The 25,660-nt window shown below is 30.5% G+C and overlaps 3 protein-coding genes across 5 annotated transcripts; all 3 read right to left on the bottom strand.

Moving 5' to 3' along the window:
• Window positions 1–5,589: 5,589 nt before the first annotated feature.
• On the bottom strand, window positions 5,590–10,254 carry LOC129303902 (putative B3 domain-containing protein At5g58280). Its single transcript, XM_054943482.1, has 8 exons — window positions 10,129–10,254; window positions 9,421–9,507; window positions 8,674–8,742; window positions 8,501–8,596; window positions 7,945–8,006; window positions 7,712–7,871; window positions 7,013–7,219; window positions 5,590–6,150 (listed from the first exon to the last, which is right to left on the bottom strand). Exons 2-8 carry the CDS (start codon window positions 9,496–9,498, stop codon window positions 5,752–5,754), a joined length of 1,071 nt encoding a protein of 356 aa, XP_054799457.1. The 5' UTR covers window positions 9,499–9,507; window positions 10,129–10,254; the 3' UTR covers window positions 5,590–5,751.
• A 4,699-nt stretch (window positions 10,255–14,953) lies between these two features.
• On the bottom strand, window positions 14,954–17,268 carry LOC129303587 (cytochrome b-c1 complex subunit 8). The gene is made up of 2 exons (XM_054942998.1): window positions 16,954–17,268; window positions 14,954–15,366 (listed from the first exon to the last, which is right to left on the bottom strand). The coding sequence occupies exons 1-2, from the start codon at window positions 17,121–17,123 to the stop codon at window positions 15,318–15,320; spliced, it is 219 nt and encodes a 72-aa protein (XP_054798973.1). The 5' UTR covers window positions 17,124–17,268; the 3' UTR covers window positions 14,954–15,317.
• Window positions 17,269–19,414: 2,146 nt separating this feature from the next.
• LOC129303710 (uncharacterized) lies at window positions 19,415–21,217 on the bottom strand. Of its 3 annotated transcripts, none has more exons than XM_054943191.1 (2): window positions 21,028–21,217; window positions 19,415–20,736 (listed from the first exon to the last, which is right to left on the bottom strand). In XM_054943191.1, the coding sequence occupies exons 1-2, from the start codon at window positions 21,041–21,043 to the stop codon at window positions 19,673–19,675; spliced, it is 1,080 nt and encodes a 359-aa protein (XP_054799166.1). In that variant the 5' UTR covers window positions 21,044–21,217; the 3' UTR covers window positions 19,415–19,672. The 3 variants fall into 3 exon arrangements, with proteins under 3 accessions (XP_054799166.1, XP_054799167.1, XP_054799168.1); XM_054943192.1 differs by having other exon boundaries at window positions 19,415–20,694; window positions 21,028–21,216; XM_054943193.1 differs by having other exon boundaries at window positions 19,415–20,817; window positions 21,028–21,215.
• Window positions 21,218–25,660: the final 4,443 nt, after the last annotated feature.

Here is a 25,660-nt window from a genome sequence, read left to right as displayed (position 1 = left end):
AAGTTCTTTCAATAATACTTTCCAAACTAGAATGATGAAAATTAAATATTTCATCTCTTGATATGAAGCTATGAGCCATCCTAAAATGTGCAAAATGACACCTTATATTCCTATATGGTCCTAGAAAACTTTCAAATGATAAATATCTTGAGTCAACGAGATAATATTTACCTATATATAAATAGAAAATATATTAAACAATATTACATAAATATTTATAAATCACTTAAATATCTCGAGTTATATAGTACTAACCTTTAGGAGGATAAGAGAATCATAAATGTGGTTTTCAAAAGGTGTCCATAAAAACTTGTGCATCATGAACAGATCCTTCCCAACCACACAATGCAAATGTAAAGCACATATTAAGATCACATATATCCATCACATTTGTGCTTGTATATCCTTTCCTATTACAAAAAAGTATTTGTTAAGACATGTATGCCAATATGAGTGCCATCTATTGCCCTTATGCAATCTTTGAAATAAGGCCAATATCGATCATCATCTTTTATATGTTGAGAAGTAGCCACGTGCATTAAATCAATGGGCTTAATTGCATGATTGCCTAGCTAGTATACAGTCATTAAAACTTGTTTGAAATGGTTGAGAATGGTTTGGCTAGAGTGTTGAAATCATTCTTGAACTTGTCTATATGTGGCTTCTTGACCTATAATATACAAGAATAAAGCAATACTTTTTCATCCACTCCAATGTGTTTGATAGGTGGTAGTCCATAATTATTGGTTAACTTCCAAATCAATTATTGAAACCCATGTTTTCTCATTTGAAATTGCTCAAAAAACCTATTATCATTTTCGCTTATCAACTTTACTTATCACCTACGACCAGAAAGAATTAAAGTAGTTTTCTTTTATTTCACAACATACTTCAATACATGATTTGTAACCAAAAAGGGAACCAAATTCGTTGCACTTTAAAGTCTTTGTTTGTAAATATTTTGGACTTCAATTTTCATTATAAAATCATCATCACTTACATCTGAATTATCAATCATCCTAGAAATATAAATGTAGTCAATATAAATTGAACAAATATATATATATATATATATATAATTTTGAAAAAATATCACCAAATGTTCTATAAATCAAATGAATCAAATAAAATATAAAAACATGTGCAATATTATGAATTCAACGCATACGAAAAATGACATATAAAATAGGTCCAATCAACGGATATGCAGGATGTCTTCGTGTGTGTAAGTTTTTAGCCAATTGATGATCATCTCCCGATCATTGTGCATAATGACAAAATGCTATCCTATTTTCTTCATTGGCTAGAATTATCACAACAACAAAATATTGATTTATTCCTTTTACCAAGTTTGGAACCTCATTTAACATCAATAAACACTTATCATAACTAAAAGGATCATTTGGTTTTGATCCTCTAATAGTAGCATTTGACACTTGATCCATTCTATCAAGAATATGATCCAGAGAATTTTGAAGTTTCTCATCTACTTCAATTTTTTTTCTTCTTTGCTCATCCTCTTTCTCTTTTTGTTCGAAGGATTTGGAATTGCATTTGCTTGAACTTCTTGACCAGCTTCACAACTATCTGCATCATTCTCATTAGCCAAATTTTGTTCATCATGTTCAACATCTTCATCATGATCATCCTCATTATGAATATTAGTTCCTTCATATGACAAGGGATTTTGATATGGAATTAAAAGAGCTAATCATGTAACCACTGTGCCTTCAAAACAGTTATCTTGCAAATTTAAGAATTTAGATCCCCCGTTCTTCCATTTCAAAATCTCCAGATCCTCTTATAATAAAATTTAAAATAAATAAATAAATAAATCTTGTATGTAAAAAAATTATATATTGAATCAAAACACAATTACACCTTACTCTTATTAGCCTACCATTCTTCAAAAGCTTGTATAATCTATTTTTCATGATCCCATTCAAAACTAGTTTCTTTCTAACCAACCTTGTAAATGATCTAAAGTCTTTTTTTAAAGCATCCCATCTATTTTTTAATTGTGTGTGATCATAAACACATCTTATTCTCTCATAAAGTGAATCAATAAGGTTCTTTCATCCATTTTTATTAAAATGTGTATTTGGTCTATTACTTACAAGTATATCTTTGATGCATATTTTTTAAAATATTTCAATTTTCTTATCATCTCATTTTGCCTCATCTCTTCCATCTCTTTTGGAACCTCTAATATCTTTTTTAGGTGCCATTTTAATATTTAAAAGAATATAATCGCACATCAATTAAATTTAATAGGGATAAAAAGTAAAAAGATAGATGAAAAAAATTAAACATGTTTACAATATCAATATAAATATAAGTCGGCAAAGAAATATCAGGCAGGATCAAATTAATAGAACATCCTTTAGTTCAAAAGGGGATCAAGGGTTTACCCATAGCTCAGAGATATCGATCAAAGGAATTTTCTCGCCTCCTCGGACATGCTTATTTACGCTGCTTTGAAAATAAAACTTTGCCATGGCCAAAAAAAAAAAAAAATACGTCACTTTGCAAGGAACCCCACATCCACATATGGGAAAAAGGAGATAACAGAGAGGACCCCACATTCATTAGTCAGGCTCATCTAGACATACAGAATCAGGTTCTTTTTATTTTTTTTCCTCCCTTTCCCTTTACTTTCCTCATCTCACCATTCAAATTCAAGCTACTCTTTTCGTCCATTATATATAAAATATTTTTAATTAAATTTTATATATTATTTATTATTTAGTTAAACTCATATAAAAATATAATAATTTTTTAATTTTACTCTTAATAATATCATTATTAATATTATGATTTATTATGATGGTGGTAGAAAAAACATACAATTAATATTGTATTTTATTTTTCAAAGTAAAAATAAAATTGTTTAATTATTAAAAAATATTATTATCACTCCTTAAAAATAAAAAAAAAACTTTTAAAAAACACTTCATGTATAGGAAGAGTAAGAGTACTGTACAAGCATCTCTTCTGTTTTGCGGTACCACCAACCTCGCTATAATTTCCAGGGAGATGCTGATGATCACGGAAAACAACTCAGGGATGCTGTAAGTGTATTTCACATGGAATAATTTTGACAGAGTCGGTAGCTTAATAATAAATCGAACCATTAACAGAGTTGGAAGATGAGGCTGATATGATTCAAGCAAAGGAGGAGGTGAATGACGGCCGCTAGACGCTGAGGACGAAGATCTTAAGGAGAAGGACTACTTTTGTGCTCTTTAATTTTACCGTGAGATCCGCCGTACTTTTTTTTTTTTATTTTCTTTCACATCCATTGCATAACTTATTTTAGAAAGCTACTCAAATTAGCTTTTCAAAATGATTAGATATCTGATATTTTTTTAGATTTTGATTTTTTTAAAAATTTTAAACAAATGCTTTAAATATAATTTAAAGTGACTTTTTCTTTATAAAAAAGGTTCTTTTGCCCGAAAAAAAAAAGCCAAAACAAACAGGCCCATGGTCTTTCTTTTCTTTAAAGGCATCAAAGATAATTTTCCAGAGGTTGTAACAAAAGTAAAAATGCTCCTCTTAGTAAAAGTAAAAAAATCGTATGAGAAACTACTAACAAAGTTTTTACCAGACCACTCATCCTTTTTTGTTAAACCTACTCTAAAATATATAAAAATATATACTTAAAATACTTTATCAAAAACTTTATTATCATTTTCTCCTGAAATTCATGGGATATTATAATGGGAGACCCAATCATATGCATACTTATATGTATGTATGTCCAAGTGAAAGTTGCATTGTCTAGAAAGAGTTATGAAAGCTGCAACTTCTAATCACTTTTAAGCAATGCATGGAAACCACCTATTTAGTTTAGACATATTTAATGCGCCTTGAACGATTTTATGTGCAAGAGTGAAAGTACCTGCAGCTTAGTTTACATCAAGCTTGATATGACTCTTTTAGTAAATAGATTAGATTAGGGTTAGACTTTTGATCAAGTCTATTTAAGTAAATAGACTGCATTAGACTTTTGATCAAGTCTACTTAAGTAAATAGACTACAGACATATAGGACTTTATTTTTAGCACAAGGCTTTATTTTTAACAGCCCGACCCTTCAAGAACACACACACACAGGGCTTTATTTTTAGCAACTCGGCCCTTCAAGGGCCAGGGTTAGCCCTTTTAAACCCGATTACATCTCAAGGTTTTATTTGTAACAACCCAGCTCTAACCCTCAGGGCTGAAGGGTCAGCCCTCAGGGTCTCGACCCTATTTATTTTTTTAAATTTTTCAATTTAAAAATTTAAAAAAAACATATTTAAAATTTTAACAAAGTTATTATACATTACATTAAGTCTAAGAAAATAAAATAAAATCAATTCACACAACAAAAATTAAGTCTAATAAAAAAATAACATCCTAAAATCAACTTCGACATCAATTGCACGTTGGTAGCATCATTAGCTAAATCTTGATAATTTTTATCATCATCAACATCAATATGATTTGATCATTCTTCTTGTGAATCCTCATCAATGGCAAATATGTTAAGCTTTTCATATCTTTCTTTTTCATCCTTATTATTTGTAATAAATAATAAACCAAAATCATAATTTCAAGTTATTTAAAGAATGCAAAAATATTCAAAGTAAGCAAATAATAATGTGCATGTCTATTGTCTAGATTAGAGAGTGAGTACCTAGCTTGAATGATGTGGTGTCTTCTTTTTTTATATATATTTTTATATTATTTTTTTAAAAATGTATTAGAGCTTAAAAGGATCCTTCCTTTTATTTTCGAGCTTAAAACTCGCTTACTTGTTATTTAAAGGTTACCATTGAAATTCATTGCATGTGCAAACATTTGAATATTGATTGCATATGTTGTTGTCTTAGAGATATGTTGCACCTAGTTGCATGTAATAGATGACAGCTTATTTTCATGTAAATATGACATCATATCTTGAAATTCTGTAAATGATAAAAATAGTTTTTCGGATGCGTTTTTTGTTTTCATGAAAACAAGTGATTAAAAAAAAAAAACATTAGCCTGGACCCCCACTTTTCATGAAAGATTGTGATGATGGTCGAAAAGTTTTTCATCCCTCGAAGATGATCATCCTTGGAATAACATTTTTTTCATAAAAAATTATCCTCATTATGAAAATGCATGGACAAAATTAATATTAGCCTCTCAAGCACATTTTTCATGATAAACGTAAATCATATTAAAATTTCATCAATGATGGAAATAGTTTTCCAGATGTGTTTTATGGTTGTTCGTTAAAAAAAAAAAACAAGTGACAGAAATTAAGCATGGCCTCTGAATCCTCACTTTTCATGAAAAACTGTTATCATATTCTGAAATTACATATATTTTTTCTACTTTTGTGGATACTTTTTAAATAGTAAGTAGATATGTCATTAAATTTGTTTGCATGTCTGAGGTCCATTGCGAAGGAAGAAGAAACTTGCACAAGAAAAAATTTGTCACATATGAGGCAGCTAATAATTTCTAGACTACCAAGAGAAAAGGCAGAAACAGAATACAAGGAAGCAGTTAAAAAGCAGGAAAAACAGAACAAATTTTAGAAGGCACTCTATCATTATATCAGTAACAGCCATGAAAATGAACATTCTATTATCCTCAAGGGCTATGCTTTCTGTTCTGAAAAAATTAGAAGCAAGTTTTTTACTTGGTTTGTAAAGCCATTTTGCCTGCTTCAACTGATTCTACTTTCTAGTTCCTCAACTCACTGCCAGCATGTTCATTTTCGCGTACCACGTTTTGACCTTGTCTTGATTCCCTGAGAATTATGTTTCATGGCTGCTTTTGCATTCTCCATACAACTTTTCCCTTCTTCAATATTTTCTTCCTTTATTGAACCACCAGAAACAAGCAGCTTACGATCTTTAGATTCTTTCTGAGATTTTCTCTGAGAAAATCTCGTATTTCTAGCTGGGTTTAGCTCTTGTGGCTCGATTTCATTGTCAACATTATTTTCCTGAGAACTTGCAGATTCTTTAGTTTCATGCACAGCATGTTCAAGAATTTGTGTCCTGTTTGATTGTGATTTGTGCTTCTTGGCTGCACAAGTATCAGCTTCTTCATCCAAAGTCTCCTGTCCATCTTCAGCTGATTCTGGAAAGGCTTTGACAATATAAATCTGTGGTAAAAATGTAAAGACATGTTACGATCATTTGGCTACTTTTTGCCGAATAATTATGTGACTGCTTTAACCATAGCTTAGAATCCTATTGATCATGACAGGCAAAACCTATTGAGGTTCATTTTCATTTTATTACAGAAAAGGGCGAATCAAGAATTCTTGATCTCATTCACGTTCTCTAAGCACTTCCTTGTTACAAGTATTTGAACTAAGAGGTGATTCAGAATTCTTTTTGAAGAACTAAGGTCTAAGTTTAGAATGATCAAGAGATATACATGACTCTGCTTGAGAGTGTTGGATATTGTGAAATATTTTCTTATCTCCCTGATTTCGTATGCTTTATCAGCAACATTCTTATCTCTGCTTGCTTTCGGTTTCGATCCTTTATTCTCACAAGCTTACCGTTGATTGTTTTCTTTCATTATAATTTAGGCCTTGTCTTTATATTATTTTCCAAACAATAAGTCTGTTGCTACGGCCCTATAAGTACTACGGCATAGCACTCAGTCTTCAGAGCTAGTTATAGGCATAGTCAAATAATTTTTCTAGGTTTTATATTTAGTCATTAGTTTTTCTTGTTTAACCTTTATTTTATTTTATTAGTTCAAAGTTCAATTAGTCCAATATTGTTGCATAAACAATTAAACATTCTCACCCAACAAACATTTAGGTTAATCTTAAGAAGATAAATTTTGATTCTGGTGTTGACCATATTTCATAACTGCTGAAAAAATTATACCGCTAAAGCTATCAGGTGAAAGTTCATGCTAATTTCTAACAATTATATTCTCTCTCTTTTTTTGCATGATAAAAAAGTAAGAATATTAATCCTAGAATAGAATGGATGGGCTTGGGATACCTTAAATCTCGCAGGTTCAACTAACTCAAAAACGAGTGCATCACCATCATCCAACTTATGATCCAGTGCAAATCCTCTCCAGCCTCCGCTAATCCCGGTTCTATTGCCAAGGAAGACAGCGTCAAATTCTGAGCCATTTTCATCCTCTAAAATCATGTCACAAGCGGTCTTTGGAAGATGTTCTTGACAAAATCTAGTTGGGAGACCCTTACATAATAAAGATAATAATATATCAGTAAGCATGATGTGTGTGTGTGTGTGTGTGTGTGTGTGTATCAATCTGAACTAAAAAATTGTCAGATGGTTCGTGTTTATGATAGAGCAGAAGAACAAGCCAACTAATGGTTGTTCTTTGTCCTGGACCTGGTATACCAATGTTTGGTCTCAAACAAGCAAGACATTAGACCATAGGAAGAGGATAAAAAATTTCACCCTTTTCACCCCCAAAAATTTATTTCGAACGAATTGAAAAAAAAAAAAAAAGAACTAGTTGAGCTAGTAATCTGTCCGGGTTTTCTATTTTTTCAAGTTGTTGATCAGTTTTAACGGACTTTTGATCAATTCTCAAAATGATTACTTCTGTGGAGGTTATGAATCAATTCACTGATTGTTTAGTTGAATTGACTGGTTTGATAATATTGACGTCAAAATAAGCAATTTATGAAATGTAGCCAGTTGAATCTCTTAATTGTAACTCACCAACCAAAAGCAGCTATAAACATGAGACCGGACCATTGATTTAATAAATGTTGGATTTGAAGTCTGTAAATCGCTTAGGAGTGTCTCTGCTGCCATTAAAGCACAATTTCTTTCTTCATCTGTGGCTTCTTTGATTTCTTCTAGTGGCCTTGCAACATAACTGAGATTTCCATAACCTTGTTAGTAATATTTCACACGTAACAATGAGAAGCATTTTCAAAAAGAACACGCACCTTCCCCATGCTGATGAAGATGACCTCGACCTCTTCCTCAAGGGTGGCAGGTCCATGAATACCTATGAAGGTTATTAAAAAACAAAAACCTTGTCTATTTTTCTTTTTTTTTTTCCTAGAAGAAAAATAAAATGAAATGGTTTACAGAAAGATTTAGCATAAATATAATTTTGGTTCTCAAGACTTTTTGTGTCGCTTTGGTAAGCAAAACTGATTTTTTTTTTTTTTTAACAATCTGTGGAGGATCCAACACTACATAGATTGAAACAAAATCATATTTCAATACTAAATTGATGTAGAAGATCTTGGGAGTATCAAAATTGACATTCACAGCACCTTCTGTTGACCACATAAGAGTTTTGCTCAAAAATTATCATTAGAGGAGAATACAGGAAAACCAAGGTTTGTTAGTAACATGAGAGCAAGACATTACCACCTCATAGTAAAAATTCATAATCAAATCTAATTTTCAATTGGGAGATATCAGACTGCAATAATTGATAACTCATTCAACGTGTGTAAGTTCTATAATTATAAAGTTGACATTGATGCCTACATCCTCACGATATGAAGGAACAGCATTTCGCACACGAGAAGAGCGTCTTGGTTCCACTACATCATTACTGTTTGACCTTTGTTTTGGTCGACGTTGCTGGGAAGGGAGAGAAAGAAAGATCAATCAAATGCTAGTTATTATTCAGAGGATAACTAAAGAAAACATAACTTTACCGGAGGAGCCTTCTTCTCTGGTGTGACAAGTTCAGATAAATTTTTTGAAATCTTTGAAATCCCAAGATCCTTCAGAGCAAAAGTAAGATTATGTAAATTAACTAAAGAAGCATTAACAAAAGCAAGGCAGCATGCCATTATAATACTGGTTATAATGGAACGTAATTTTCTCAACTCTCAACCATCAATAAAAGAATACAAGGTCTAATACAAAGTTGTTCAGACAAAAACTCTCAACCTATAAAACCACACTTAACAATAAAAGATTCAGAGAATGTTTCCTTGAAAATTTCATAATGGTTTTTACAGGCCAGCCAGACACACACTGAGAGTGCTTGTTACATTGTCCATTGTTATTTCACAGGTCACTGCATCTTGGGCACTATCATATATAAGATATTGGAGGATTCTCTACATTCATGCATCATATAGTGATAGAAAAGAAAGCAATTCTGTGTGGGGTCCACATCTCATCTTAACAATCACCCTCATGTTATGGACTAATGAACTGAACAAAGGATACCCAAAATAGTGTTTAAGATGACATTGTACTGCTACTGGGCATCTCCTGAAATGTTAGATGCGAAGCAAAGAATGACCTGGGTGTATTTAGCACACCCACTCATTTCAAAATCCGCAATAAAAAAATATAGGATAACGTTTAGGAAGTTTGCCTAGGAAAAGGCTCTGGCAGCATGGATTGGTTCTCACTTGATTGTATATGGCTTCATTGTGTGTATAATTTACCTCAAATCGTTTTTTGTTTTCTGCAAGCCGTTGCTTCCGAGCTTCTTCGTATGTATTGGTGGCACCACCCTTTGCCATCTGCTACTACTGCTAGATTGCTAATGGTGTTAATTTTCCGGTATGGACGACAGTTTAAAATCAAATGTTAAGGCACAGGAAAAAAAACTCCCCATAAAATAGTGGACTTGAAACGAACTTTAAAGCTTTAATGGAGTAAAGTTGAAAAATGGGGAACATAAAGCGGAAACAAGGTGAAAATACAGCTTCCTTTACTTTTTTTCAGCGCAGGATTTTCATTACATCTGCCCCTTCTTACACCTTTAGAATCAATGGTCTTTTTTTTTTTTTGTTCTTCTTCTTTTCTATAGACGAACTGCACTTTTTCTTACAACTTGTTTGAAGCTATCATCAAAACAGCAGTTACAATACCAGCTGAAAACAAAAACAGAGCACCAAAAGCCCTAGAAGAATTGTGCGAGTAAAAAAACTGTCCAATCCGAATGGGTTATATGTTCAAGCGAAACACAGAACTCTATCCCATGTCATATGTAAATGTGAAGATATGCCCTTGAATATGCTCCATATATCTAGTAAAGGATCCTCCAAAATTTTGACAATAGGTCAGGTGCTATTTATTGAAGAAAAAGATGGAAAGACAAAAAGAAAAAGCTGGATGCTGATAAGAGAGAGAAAGTGGGGAAAGATTACCGATGAAGACGAAGACGATGAAGCAGGCACGTTGAAGAGTTTGTATTGAGCAGCTGTATTGTTGAGCCAGTGTAGTGAACCAGTGTCTGGTCCGAAGGCAATCCCAAAATTACAAATTTGACCTCGGCCCTAATGGCGCCATTGGAGTTTCAAATTTCTCGTTGCCGTTACTTAATTACCCTCTACAGGACTCCAAAAAAGAACCTAAAAAAATGAATAAGTAAATGTTGTAAATTTATGCTAAACTAGATTTATTTCCGTGTGATGCAAAAGATATTTTAATATTTAAAAATTAAAAATATCATAGAAATATAAAATTAAAAATAATTTATTTGAATCTACTTAGAATTTAAATTAAATTTAAATAACAACTTATTCAAATTTTATTTTGCATATGCATGTTAAAAATATAAATAATAACTTATTTTATTTTAAATGTATTGTTCTCGAGATGAATATGCTAGTCTTTTGTATTTGTGCTTTTCTTTTGATCAATATGAGAAAAATTTTGAAATTAAATTGAAAAATAATTTTACTATTAAATTCTGCCCCATATAGTTAATTTTTTTTTACCAATCTCCATTTAATTAATTGATAAAAAATACAAGCTACAAATTATAGGTCCAACATCTATAATTTTTCCTATAAGTCCCATATTCATGTCAATTTTACATTACAAGTCTTACACTTATTTTCATTGTAAATGCCACATGATCTTTCAAAATCTAGAAACTTAAAATAAATATATATGTATGTATGTACATAATTCACCCCACTATTGATTTATGGTGGGACAAATACTTCTTATATTATTATCTCATACATATAAAATATAAACACTAAATGATAGGATCTCACACCTAATATTTTTATCATGGGTCTCACATTTACCATTATTTTTTCACTATAAACCTTACACTAGTGCAGCCTCGCATAATAATCTCTAAAAACTTAAAAAAAATATATAAAAAAAAGCAAGTTTCTGACAGTAAAATGATGTATTTTACAATATAAAATAATTATGGTGTTAAAGAATAAATTTTGACCCATGCGATGCACAGAAATTTTTTTTTTTTTTACTTATACATAGGTAAAATCTTTCTTGAGATATTTTTGAGTTCTTGTAAGGAGCTTTTATCATTTGAAGAGTAAACATAAAATTAAAAAAAATGAAAATTTTAAAATGATTTATTTTTGTGTACTTGCAATATGTTACTTTATGTACATTTAAATTTAAATAAAAATTTATTCAATTTTAAGATTTGTTTTACCCAAATGTATTAAAGATATAAATAATAATTTATTTTTATGTTAAAATATGTTGCTCCCATAATGGGTTTAAGAAGGCAAAACCTACATTTGTACTCTTCCTTCAATTGTGCGAGGGGAACTTTGAAATTATATTAAAGAATAAATTTTCTGTTAAGTTCTATCCTATAATTAATTAAAGAAGAAAAATATTATTGGATAAATTGGCCTACTGGCCAAAAAAATCATGTGCCCAATATATATGAATCAAATTTTTAAATTTTTAAAAATATGATTGGTTCACATTAATATACAAGAGGTTTATTATTAAAAATTTATAAGAGATTTATCATTGATATACAATAATACATTATTGATAAATATAATAAATTGGTTATAATATAAATGTAATAGTTGGGTTATTTGCTTGTTATGGTCTTATAATATGGGTTATATCTACAAAAGTCTGAAATTTATTCTCCAACAAATATTATTAAATTTGTCACTATTTCATATAATTTTATTTACAAAAATAAATTTAAGGAAAAATTGTTTTAAAATTAATTTTATAATAAGATTATTTATAAGAAATATATTTTTACATTATTATATTTAAAAACCAAATACTTTAGTAAAAATATATTATATTTATTTTTAAAAAATTAAAAGTGAATGATTTATTAAAGTTATATATTATAATATAAAATAAAAAATTATAAACTCATTTTATCAAAACTAGAATTCAACAGCAAAAGGAGAAAAGGGAAATAAAGCCAAAGTTCACACCAATTTGGCGTTCAACTATCACCATGAAATAGAATTAAACAAATTAAAAAAATTGAAGAAAATGAAGAGGTCAACCAATGAAATTGAATAAAAAAATGTTGTTGAAGAAGAAGAAGCAATGGAATTGAGAAAGGGAGAAGAACCTCTCCACTTCTTTCTCTCTATTTTCCCTCCACTTCCCCCATCTCAACCATTCATTAATTTTATAATTTTAAAAAATTCATTTAATAAAATAATATGCGTGGTTGAGATGGGGGGAAATAGAGGGAAATGAAGAGAAAGAAGTGGAAAGACCCTTAATAATAAGAGTTTCACCGCTGCCACTTAGGTTGAGAAAGAAGAACACATCTAGGCGGAATACAAAAATGACAAATAAGAAGGAGAGAGGATGGCAAGTGGTGGAACAAAAATTTTACTCTTAAAATTTTTTCATTTCTAAAAGGAAAATTTAAGGAGAAGATGTAGTGAATTTCACATCCCATTTTCTCTCTCATTTTTATCTTCTTTTACTTTTTCTTCCTCATCTAAATATGAGAAAAGTTATTTTCTCTCTTGTTTTCTCCTTATATTTTCTTTCCTCCTATCCAAGCAAAGTATAACTGTCAATTAATGGCTAGATAAATGAAAATAAAAAGTATATTTGTATTTTGTAACTCTTGAATATATTAATTTTAAGAGAGATTAGTATGGGTTTTAAAAATAAAAAAGAGTGCAATTAAGGTTAAATAGAGGGGAGAGAAATATATTTTACTTTAATTATACTAAATTATTTTTTAATATTTATTTTTATTTTTATCTTTTTAAACTAAAATATTGCCATGCATGCTGGGCATAAATTTCCAACAATTTATTATTTTATATCTATATAAAATACAAGTAACAAATAATATATCTTTTTTTTATACACAATCAATAATATATCTCATACCTATTATTTTTATTATGAATCTTATATGTGTTATTAATTTTTTTTTACATGGACCCTGCATTTTTTTTTTTACTATGAGACCCACATGATATTTTAACAACAACAATACATGATATTTTAACATACAAAATGTTTTTTTAATATCATTGCTATTATTCATTCAACTTTAGATTGACAGCAACAATAATGTGTTTTACATATATAAATTTAGATTAGACCAGGGACGTATCCACGTTGAGGAAGGGGGGCAATTGCCTCCATGAAATTTGCAAAAATTACTTACTTTTTTGTTTAAATTACACTTATCCCCTCTTTAAAATTGCAATTGTCCCCATAAAAAATCAATTGCCCCACATTTTCTTTAAAACTATCAAGCATACATATTTAAAAATATTGTTTACCCTTTTATTTATAATAAAAATAAATTTACAATGTTATTATATAATTTATTATATATTATTTTAATTATTACTTAAAATTATATTTTTAAAAAATATTTATGTTTATATTTGGTATAAATATTGCCCCCATTACTAAATTTTTCTAGATTCGTCACTGGATTAGACCAATTTCTCAATATATTGTATGAAATTTAAAGAAGGAGCCGTTATATTTAAATGAGTAATGTTGAAATTGATATTATTGTTTCACGATTTTTAAAATAATTGTTGTTGATATATTATATCTATGTATATAATTGAAAAATTTTGATGAATCATATTATTGATATGTTATAGATAATGCGTCTTAATTTTTCAGGACATGTAATCCAAATATTTTATACCATGTTATTAATTTCAAAATATATGTTTTTTTCAAGTTCAAAAATTCAATGCAATATTTATTGATATCTTTTCATTATTCCCTTATTTATAATTTCAATATAATATTTATAGTATAGATATAATTGTTCTTTAAAATGAACTGAGTAATTAATTGAAAATAGTTAGATTTTTATTTGAGGCATGAGTAACACAACCTCAGTAGAATCTGGTTAATTGGCATAAACACTTTTTAGCCTGTTTGTTCAAGATTACTTATGGGATTTCCCCCACCTTTTGTATTTTTTAAATATTTTCTTCTTGCTTTAATATATAATATAGTATATTTACATTCTTTCGAATATTTGTCTCAAAAAAAAAAAAAAACTTTTGAGTGAGTATGCCGTGAAAGGTTCTCTACTTTTTAGCACGAGGACTGAAAATTTTAAAAATGTTGAAAAGAAATCCAACTTTTTTGTTGCTCACGGTTGTCCACTTATGAAAAACAATTATGTTTGAAACATAATCAAATATTAATTGTAAATACTTTTCTGAAAATTCCAATATTGATTTAACATATTGTAAAAATCTAGCTATTATATCCAACCTACTTAAAACTTCAAATATGATATACCCACTTCACTCCACAATATAGACATTTTCTAGAAGCCCTACTCAACTCAAAACATAAACATTGGATAATTCTTTTGTTTTTTTGGCAAATACATTGGATAGTTCATACCATATATTTTTAACTATACCTTACTCTATTTACTTCACTCAAAATCGTAAAGTATCTTACACGATAAAGTTCCAACTTTTTATTTTTTGGGAAACCGTGAGGTAGTTATCAATATGTTACATTGTGGATCAGATAAAGTCAATTTTAGTGGAAGCAAATAATTACTTTCACCAAAATCATAGTTTTAATTATTTCCAATGTAAAACTAAACATGCTCAAAAAATGAGAAAACCCATTTATGCTACGTGAGTTCTATTGAAATAGATCACCCTTTTGTTGGCCAACTAGATAGATCTCCCTTCAATCAATCTCTCTCTCATTATAACACATAAATTAACTTGAAAGATTTTACCCAGTCACTTTCCCAACAAGAGACAAAGCAACGATTTATGAGATCCAAAATCCTTACACACGATCTGGCGTATAGAGCCCACCACATATTCCTGATAAATCTTGATATTATTTGCATTACACGCAGTGTACAAAAACATTACGAATCAAAGGCATCATAAAATTAACTTCAACCATGTTGATGGCATATGAGCATCATGAAGATCACAATCATTGAGGCTTCTAAAAGTAGTAACAGTCCAAACTTGTAGAACAATATCTCAACCATATAAATCGAGTTTCACCAGTCTCAGGCTATTTGCAGGGTACACAACAAAAATGCAAAAATCTTCTGATAAGTATAGAGATCATCCAAATATACTCTTGCAGATCTTCAGTACCTGTGAGCCAACTTCTCCTTTTCCTGGTAGTTCTGAACATACCTATATCCATTGAAGATGAATTAAACTCAGCAATGCAAAACAAACGAGTTAACATCAGTCCTGTTTCTTCTTTTGCTTCTCTAACTCGTTTAGAGCTACAATGAGACACTTACTCTATGGAAATGATTGCTGTAAAAATTCCAATCAAATTTGTCTATGTTTTTTTTTTTTAATCTTTCCAATGAATACAAGAATGGCAACCAGAAGATAAAACTGTTAGTCAGAATAACCAAGCTACATGCTTGCCCCGAGGCATAGTTAACAGTAACATAGGCCTGTTTGGAGAAGAAATGAAGGTTAGAAATTATATACTGCTATAGGAAGAAACCACGCTTGGAGCAGAAACGAAGTAAGAAATGCCATTGGAAGCCACTAGTAGTTAACTTAGAGGGGTGGGGACGTGGGGTGGGGTGTTAACAGAAGTCTAGAGTTCTAACACTTCAAAAGCATTAAAAAAATGCCATTGGCTACACCAATGGTTTCAGGGACAACTTGACAGCAATGTAACATAAATACAATGCACTGGAATAACATCCTTGAATGCATCACTCCCATGAATTTTATTGACTGAAAATATTTTCATTAAATTTTGGGTCTTTGTAATTTTGCTCCCCAAATAGTTTTCTCATTATCTTCTGTGTTTATTTTTGTGATCCAAACAGAGTGCCATTCGATCAAAAATTTAGCAAGCGAAAAAATGTCTTTGCTGCTAAAATTGTATTAAATGCCATTCACACTCCACAATAAAATATAAATAATGGTAAAACAATACCCAAATAATAATAATAATAATAACATCATGAGTGAAACTTGAACTGTTTGGCCAATTTGATATCACTGATATTCCTCCTTGTCAAAACTGACCACACCCTTCTTACTGTAGAGACGAAATTTATATACAGTAATCTGTATATTACACAGAAGAGCAACATAGGGGGAAAATATATATTGCATCTTCTGAGTAAGACTGCATATGCTGACAACACTATCCCCAGCTTCCTCTGTAACTAAATTCTGGAGCCTGATAGTATTTTTAAAATCTTCCCTCTCCTTACCTGTTTCTCTCTCCCTCTATTGATCAATTGATCACATGGACTCACATGGACTCTTATTCCTCCTTGGCCTCAGCATTAATATTAACATTGTGAGTTGTGGATCAAAATCAGATATTTATAACAATATTCGATAATCCTACTTAGCGCAAGAATCTTATGAAAGAAGTTTTAAAAAACCTTGTGAATCAAAATCAGGCGTTCATAACAATTTCATCATCCTACTTACTGCAGGAATATCATCGTGCTAATAATAGAGATGAGCGAGACAAAGATTTACGCTAGAAAAACTAAGGTACAACAATAAACGAGCTCTTATGCCTAAAATCTGTACTTGAAAGCTATTGTGTAGCCACAGTCATCTAACCCATAAAACATACAGAAAAATGATGGTTCTAAGAATATAAGACAAGGAAATCGAATTAAAAACCCATCGTTTCCCAGATCAAACAACAAAAGAAGGTGCAAACGAATTAAAAAACCACATGAAAGGATAAGCAAAAAGGACTATCCAACGATAAGGAAGTAAACATACGTGTAGGTGCCGATAAGAGGAGCGAGCAAAAGCGTGGCGCTGATCCAATTCTCAGAGACCTTGTGGTGAATTTTGGAAGGCAAATCCTTCCAGAGACCAGTCATAACCTTCTGCTGGAAAGGTGAAAGAGCATAGACCACGGCCTTCATCCTAACCGGTTGCTTCCCCATCTTAGTTGTTCCAACCTGCGGTCGTCGTCTTCCTCCGATCGAATCCGGTTCTGTATGGGAGAAGAAAATGCAGTTACGCGTTGGTGTTGGAATGTGTCCGAAAAGTGAAAACCCTAGGATCCGAAACTTTCGAATGTCCTAACTCCGAATCCGACCCCGAATCGGAGTAACTTGTTTATGGCTTTTCGATGGTGGAATTGGTTTGTCCTCATTTTCTCACCATTTACATTTACCATCTCAATATTTAGACCAATTTTTTAATAATCAGGATTTAATATTTTATAAAATTTAATTTTTTTTATCTTTTTAGTTACAATCCTGAATTTTGAATTGTAATTTATATTAAAGTTTTTATATGTTAAATTTATTAATTTGTTTATCATAATTTCAAATTTTAATAATAATTTCATGAAATACTAATTCCTAACCATTCAAAAACTAATTTAGGGTTGAGATGGTAAATAGAAAAAAAATGAAAAGAAAATAAATGGAAAGAAGTCAAGTCCCAAAGTTCATTGCAGCATGGTATGACGATAAATGTCATCCAATTCCAACATATATAAAAGTAAATAATTTTTATCAAAAATTAAATAATTACCATTCAAAACTTGAAGATTGTAATAGGATACTTATTATTTATTTTATGAATAAAAAATTATTATTAAAAATTTTTCTATTTAAGCCTCGTAATACTTATATCTTACATGCAATATTAGATATTAGATGGTTAAAAAACAAATATTAAACAAGGGTACAATGCTTTGTCAGGGCAAATAAATTTCCCATTTGTTTTAAGACTTAGATCAACTCAATTGATTGAACTGTTGTCCAAATACAAAAGCAGTTCGGTTGAACAATCTTGAATTGTTTTTTTCTTTTTACTCTGTGATAAAATTTTGTATTCAATTTGAAAATATTAATATCAACTTCCTTCTAAATTATTATAGTAAAATTTTGAATGCATGATTTGTTTACTGGCATTGTATGAATTAAATTGTAGAAAAATTGAAATCTCATTTTCTTTAAAAGGACAGATAAGATAAATAAAAAATATACATGTGAAAAAAAGTAAGGACATTGAAACTTAATATATTATGACTAAATAACTCTAAACTAAACTGACATTATCATTATTTTTAATATTATATGTGTGTTTGCATATGAATATTATTTTTCTTTAATTACCATGTCATTAGTTGATTACCAATCTAATTAGTTAAATTGTAAAAACTATGACCCATTGACTTTTTTATCTTATCATGTTATTCAGTTTTTAAAACATTACCCCATTGTTTACAGAAGTTGCATGTATGATAACATAGATCCCCCCCTTGTGAAATTGAGACAACAAGTTTTAATGTGGTAGAAGAAAAAAGATAACAAGTTTTACACATGATCAGGAAAAGTGTACCCAATTCCACATTGCTAGATGGTTTTCTAAGGCAAAGCTTCCCTCAAAAAGATTTTGAGAAAACATGGTTTCAAGGTCACTAGAACAAAAATAAAAGCACTTAATTGTCACTCCCTTTAATACTATTTATAAGAACCTATTTTAGAGATATATTGTTCCTTTTTATAAGAATTTGTTTGTAGTTTTAGGAGATACATCCCTACTAAATAATTGATGAATAATAGTGAAAATAAAAGTCTACTTTTCTCACCAAGAAAAAGAAGAGACATTAACTTAAGGGTAAAATTAGAAATAAGAAACAACACATTAACTATTTTATTGATCTATGTCAATGTCCGAACAGATTTTTATAAATAGAGACAGAGAGCATTCATTAATCAATGTCATGACATATCAATCAAACTACAATCAATCTAATATGCAATTAAGATTTGGAAACTGAAATTGCAATTGTCATTGTCTATTTCAATAATTGTCAACATTGTTTGCACTCCCCTCGTTTCAAAGAGAGTTTTTTTTGTTGCTTCATTGTCAAGGGGAATAACCATAGGCAATATGAATCTTACATGAACAATCCTTTTTTCCCCCTTCATAGAAATGAATTGCATGAAAAAAAATGATGAGTCAAAGAAAAATTTATTTCCAGCTATTGTTGTTAAGAAAGGATACCCAAAAAAAAAAAGATTAAAAATTTTAAACAAATAAATCTAACCAAAACAACAACTGGGAGGGATAGGTATAATCTAAATTGTTTTTGGAAGAAAACAAAACACAAGAAGGAGGAGGGTGCAGATTGTAACCCAAATTGCTTTTGGATTTAGTCATTGAAACAAGCTAGCAACGCAGGTTTGATTACAAACCAAAAAGCGCTTAACAAAGGTTCTAAGTAGCTCAATGGATCTGATAACTTTTTTCACAGAAGAGTGTTATTGTAACATAGAAGAAAGGATCCTACCTCATGCCAATGTAAGCAGAAGAGAATGAAAGAAAGAACTCAAACAGATTACAACCAAGAAAGCTGAACTGAACTGAACTTGAGCATGAGGGCTCATTATGAACAGAAAAATCAAAATCCCAGTGAAGGTAATAAGAAGAAGAAACCAAACAATGCTGCTGCAAGAATAAAGAGTCAGAGATCCTAAGGAACATAGTCAGTTTCTATGACTGGTCTTGTACGAGTCCCCATAGCCAGAGGTGCTTTGGCCCCTCCTCCAATGGATGCCATGTGCAAGGTTTCACTGCTATCTGCAGCCCATTCCATTTCCTGTATCCTCATCGCTTCCTTGGACCTCCTAAACCTAACAACCACAAGATACAACACTACCAACAAAGCCAACCCACCAACCACAGATCCAACAACTATCCATGCAATATAAGACTTCTTCTTCTTCTTCTTCTTCATCCCATGACCTTCTTCACTTGGGACTCCACCAGAAGCAGAAGGTGCTGGTGACGGTGAAGGAGATGGAGATTCAGACTCTTCCACAACTATGGAGAAGTGCCCCTGTTGACCTGTTGAACACACATTTCCGGGTAATAGTATGTCAAATTGAACTGAACCGTTTAAATCAAAGTACACACATTTGGGTGATGGTGATGTTGGTGATGCAGAGTGTGGCTGCTTCAGCTTCTTCACATCCGGGAACTTGATCAAAATTGGCTGATCAGATGCTCTTATGTCCAGTTCAGGCAACTCAGTTGCAGACAAATTTGCAGCAGAATAGGCTAACAGACCAAAAACAGGAGCTAAATAAGTGTAACCAGGTAAAGGGTAAAAATGATCAGACCAATTGCCTAAGTTGTGATATACCAACACAAGCCTCTCCACATAAGGTTGTTCAACAACCCCAGTTGGGATCTGAAACTCCTTATAGCTATCAACGCCTCTGATTCTCAAACTACCACTCCTAAGCCTTAACGCCGCAATGCTAATTCCTGTTAGGTTAGAAGGAACTTTCCCATCGTAGGGTACACCAGTTCTTGGCCTAATGAAGGCCCTAAAGGCATAGTCCTGGAGAAGGGCATCCAATGAGCGTGCTGATAAAGAAGAATTTGGTGATGGCCATGACTGAGCATTTAGAAATGGAAGAGAAAACAGACATGGCAATGCGAGCAGTACAAAGAAACTGGTTCGGACCCTCATCAAGATCTCATTCGTACCTTCAAATTCAATGAAACCCACCAAGAGTGAGAGGCCAAACCCTGAAATTTCCAATTTCCATATTACTTTTTCACCTAAATCATCGAATTATATCAAAACCCCTCCTTCAAGCAACCAAATTCCTGTAATGGGTCAACAACAAATCTTGGAATTCTTACATGTTTTGAGATTTAAATGAGCAAGGAATGGGCAAATCTTGATTCGAAAGAAAATGAAAAACAAAGTAAAATGGCTATAATAAACAGAATCAGAAAGACCCAAATTCCAGCGACAAATCAAGAGGAGACTCAGATGAAAAGTTTAGGTATGAGATTGGGGAGGTGAAGACTCACTGTAATGAACCCACATTGAAGCTTCATTGTGAAATGTTAACAGAGGTTGGAGAAGCAGACTTTCTCAGTGTATCCCATGCGTGACTCGATGCTTCTTCTAGGACCCAACCCGACTCTCTCTCACGCTCACACTTTTCTTTAAGCCGAAAATCACGTAATTTTTCTTTTTTCAAACGAGATTCGATTCTTGAAAATTTCTCACCGATCACCCGTACATTTTCAATCATATGATACAATTGGATTGATGATGAACAACGTTTTGGGAAAAGAAGAGGGAAAAGGTGAATTTCACAATAAGGACTCGTTGTTTATTATTATTATTATTATTATTATTATTATTATTATTATTGATGAATAAAAGATGATTATTAAAAATTATGTAAGTAAATCAAGATTTGAATATTTTATCAGCTATCAATAAAAATGTGTCAAATTTTTAAACAATAATGTAATACTTAACCATATAAAAAGTAGTTATCAAGTACTAAATAAACAGTAAATAAATCATCAGATATAAAAAAGTTTAAGGCAACAAATGTTATAGTTTAATTGATAAAAATTTACTACCCTACAACATATAAAATATGGTTTGAAGCCCCATTACCGATGTGAGAAGTATCTGTATAAATATTTATTGAGGCCAAAAACATATACTGTATAAAATTGAATTTATATAAACTTAATTTTTGTTTAAATTTTGAAAAAAGGGAAGAAGAAAAAGGTCAGTGTCAAGAATTTGATTAGGGTTAGGGAAAAATGGGGGGCAGAGAGAGAAAAGGAGCTGGAAATAGCTGGTGATGTGCAGATGCAGTGAATGCCACAACCAACTACCTGCCCCCCAATTGCTTCTTTTCTTTCTTCATTTTAACATTCTTTCACTCTTAATTATTTCTCCCTTTCCCAAATTTAATTTAAACTCCAAAAAGAAACAAAGATAAAATCATAGTAGTAAAAATATAAACATCAACTTATATCGTAAGCTTTTAATACATGATGGTGGGGCTTGGATTCATATCTTATAGCACCAAGTTTTGTCAAGTTTGTTTGGCTTTCTTGAGTTCATGTAAGTTACAAGTGAGTCCATTCAAGTTTTAAGGAGTTCTAAGTTAGAATCAATTGACACTAAGGTTATGTTTGGTACATTAAATTAGATTCGAGAGAAATGAAATTAAATTGTAATCATGCTTTTAATGGTTTGTATGCATGAATCCAATTCTTTATGAATTCCAATTCTGTCAAAATACTCAAATTCAATTTCATCTCATCATGATGGAATTGCCGCAATTCCATAAATTGTTATAAGTACCCCACATATACACTCCATCATATGGCTAGTTTTTTTTTTTATAAGGTTATTTTGGTCTTTATCTATTTTAATATATATTTATTAATATATATTCAAATTCCATCTCATACCAAACATACATTTATAACTCAATTTTATTCTGATTCTAATTTGATTTCAATTTCAATTTCGATTCCGATTCTATAAAAAACTCTTCCATCATATCAAATGAGGTCTAAGTGTTCACTAAAAATACTAAGTGCATGGTTGGGTTCTATTGACTAAAAATTAATTTGTCAAAATTGTATTTGCTAAAAGTAATTGTTTGAATGAAATTTGAGTTTGAATATATTTTTTTAAAAGTTATTTTGATAAATTATTATTTAAATTATATACAATGAAATATGTTTTTGAATGTACAATTATAAAAAAAATATTGATTTATGATTATTTATAATTTTTATTATACAAATAAATATTAAAAATGTTTAAAAAATAGCTGACCAAAAAAGAAGAAATATTTAAAAACTGTAATATTTAAATAACTTTTCCCATATGAAAAGTGAAAAAGTGCTTTTCAAAAGTGAAAATTGTGGAGTCAAATAGGCCGTAAGTTGATGAAAGATTATAGAATATAACTTAATAGTAGATTTTAAATCTAAATTCTAATTATGTAACTATAGTAAATACTTCATGTATTGTGGTCCTTGACTCGATTCAAATTAAAGCGGAGATAAAAATGTGGACTCAAGTCAAAATTAAAAAAAAAATAGATGACCCTCATTGTTTCCTTTTTGGACAATAGATTGTTTATAAATATATGGAGATAGATATAATTAATTGATAATAAAACATATTTTTCCTGTGTTGTTAAAAATATGTTTTCTTGTTCTGTAAAACAATCTTCCCCGCATCCCTAACGTTTTTTTGGGATTTAGGAACATGCATGATGCATATCTAATTTAAATTCCCAAATCAGACGGATAGTTTATATTTTAATTATATTTTAATTTTTTATAAAATCTTGACTTTTTAAATTTAATTTAGATTGCTTAAATTAGATGTGTACGGTTCATATATGCAAATAAAATGATTATACTCATCCATAAAAGATCTAATTAGTAAAAATTTAATTTATAACTTATAAAGTTGTGAGATTGAAATCCTATTACTGATAAAAAAAATTTCTCGGTGAGCCTTGAAAGACAACTTATTTAAACTTTTATTTATATAAAAAAAAATGACATACTCATCCAAGGAGGAAAAAATTGTGCCTGTTCAGAGCTATTCAGAACTAAATTTTTAATCTTAAAATATTTTTAATATTTCTTCCTCTAATAAGATGGTGCCTCATGCAAAAGAAATATTTCTGAATTTAAATACTTCTAGTCAAACACGTTTCATAAGCTTTGAAGAGTCAATTTATTTATTAATAATAAAAACATGACAGTGAAAATTTTTATTGTCAATAAAATTGGGATGAATAATAAAAACTGAAAAAGCATTCCCCATTTCACAACACTGCAAAGTCGATGGTAAAAGTGAAAAGGTCGGAAAAAGTAATAGTTTGAAAAGTTCACATTTTCATCTTTTCATCTCTTTAAACTGCTCTGAGTAGCGTAATAATCTATTAATCTCTGCTTCTAGGGAAAAAAAAAAGATTTAATGTCCTTTACACCTCAATGGGGAAAATTTTTTGTGACTTCATCATTCGAAGAGGAAAAAATCACATGAATTTAGAATAGGGTACATTGTTGATGAATAAGTTGTACAAGTCTAATAAAATTTTTAAGAATGTTTAGTGACTCAAATACGATATTGTATAAAGTTAAATTATATAACTGATACAATATCATCTATGTAAAATACAAAATTTATAGCATGTTTATAAATTCGGCTAATAATGCAGCTCATTTCTTGTACAGGTATACTTCTTGAGGTACGAGGGGGATATGCCTAATTAATATATGTTAATTTAATTAGGATAAAAATCACCCTTTTAATGGAAATATCATTTATAAAAAAAATTGTATTGCAGTTATCAAAATTTGTTATACTATATTACCCTTATTTCATATTAATCCGAACCTTCACTGTCCATGTGAAACCGTTATTACCGACAACAATCTCACACATGAGTATTGAAGTCGACATTATAGGGTGAGAGGATTCAACTCCTTTAGCCAATTAAACCAAATGTTTCTTATTTTAAATACAAGGCATCTTTAACTAAAACTAACATGTCAGCCAAAAGAAAAAAAATAGTTAGATAGTTAAGTGTAGGAATATGAATAGGATTTAATTGATTTTATTTAGGATTATTTTATTAAGATTGTTTGAATAAGGATATTGAATATCCATTAGATAATTTAAGGTGTATTAGATTTGATTTAATACCTAGGGTTTAGTATTATTTGATTTAGTATATATGATTTATTTTTATCTTTAAATATTATCTCAAATAAAATAAAATATCTAAATTAGTTTGATACCTTATCGACATCATTTATATTATGATTTAATTCAGATTTAGATTTTTATTATTATTATTATTATTATTATTATTTATAGGGCTCTATAAAAAATCATAGGGTTTCTCATTTATATTTAATTTTAAATATTGGATAATAAAATTTCTTGTTTTCACGACCTCATCTCCCCTCCTCCCCCTCCATAGCTCTTGGAGGAAGCTTTAAAATTGAAAAATGAAGGGGATTTGGGAATCAAAGACGTCATACTACAAAATGAAGCATTGATTATGAAACTTTGTTGGAAGCTCGTTTGTACCAACAATGACCTGTGGGTTGAATTGTTGGTTAATAAATACAAATATGGTAATGGAATTTTGCCCAAAATGCACAAGATGAGAAATGCTTTAGTGCAAGAGTATCTTTTGTGTGTGGGAGCTCTTCAAAAATGAATGAAGCTTGGTGGGCCAAGAATGTTAAGAAAGTTAAGTTTTCGTGCTAATGTGTGGGAGCATCAACCTAATCCCTGGAGATAATGCTACTGATCACCCTTACAGGGACACTCTGGAAGACATCAGGCTGTTAGGACAGAACAATTGTCGTGATGATAGGCTAGCAAATGTTGCTCACCAGTGACCACGTCTTTCAATGCCTGCCCCTTTGATCAAATCTAAGGTTGAACAAATGATTAATCCGACAGAATTTTAACCTAACTTAAAAGTTGGTCCTTTTCATTAAAAAAAAAATGAGTTTAAACATTCCATGATCTAGTCTGATTTTAGCATAACGGAAACTGAACTAGACCCGATTGGTCTAGTAGAATTAAGAAATTCATCTTGATCTTGTCCAGAATCTCGTGTTGTTTTTTTTTTCTCCCTTT

This window comes from Prosopis cineraria, unplaced genomic scaffold (genome assembly GCF_029017545.1).
Source record: "Prosopis cineraria cultivar Desert tree isolate PC_DT_omini unplaced genomic scaffold, ASM2901754v1 PC2, whole genome shotgun sequence".
Taxonomy (NCBI): domain Eukaryota; kingdom Viridiplantae; phylum Streptophyta; class Magnoliopsida; order Fabales; family Fabaceae; genus Prosopis; species Prosopis cineraria.
This window is presented reverse-complemented; position numbering and strand designations above follow the sequence as displayed.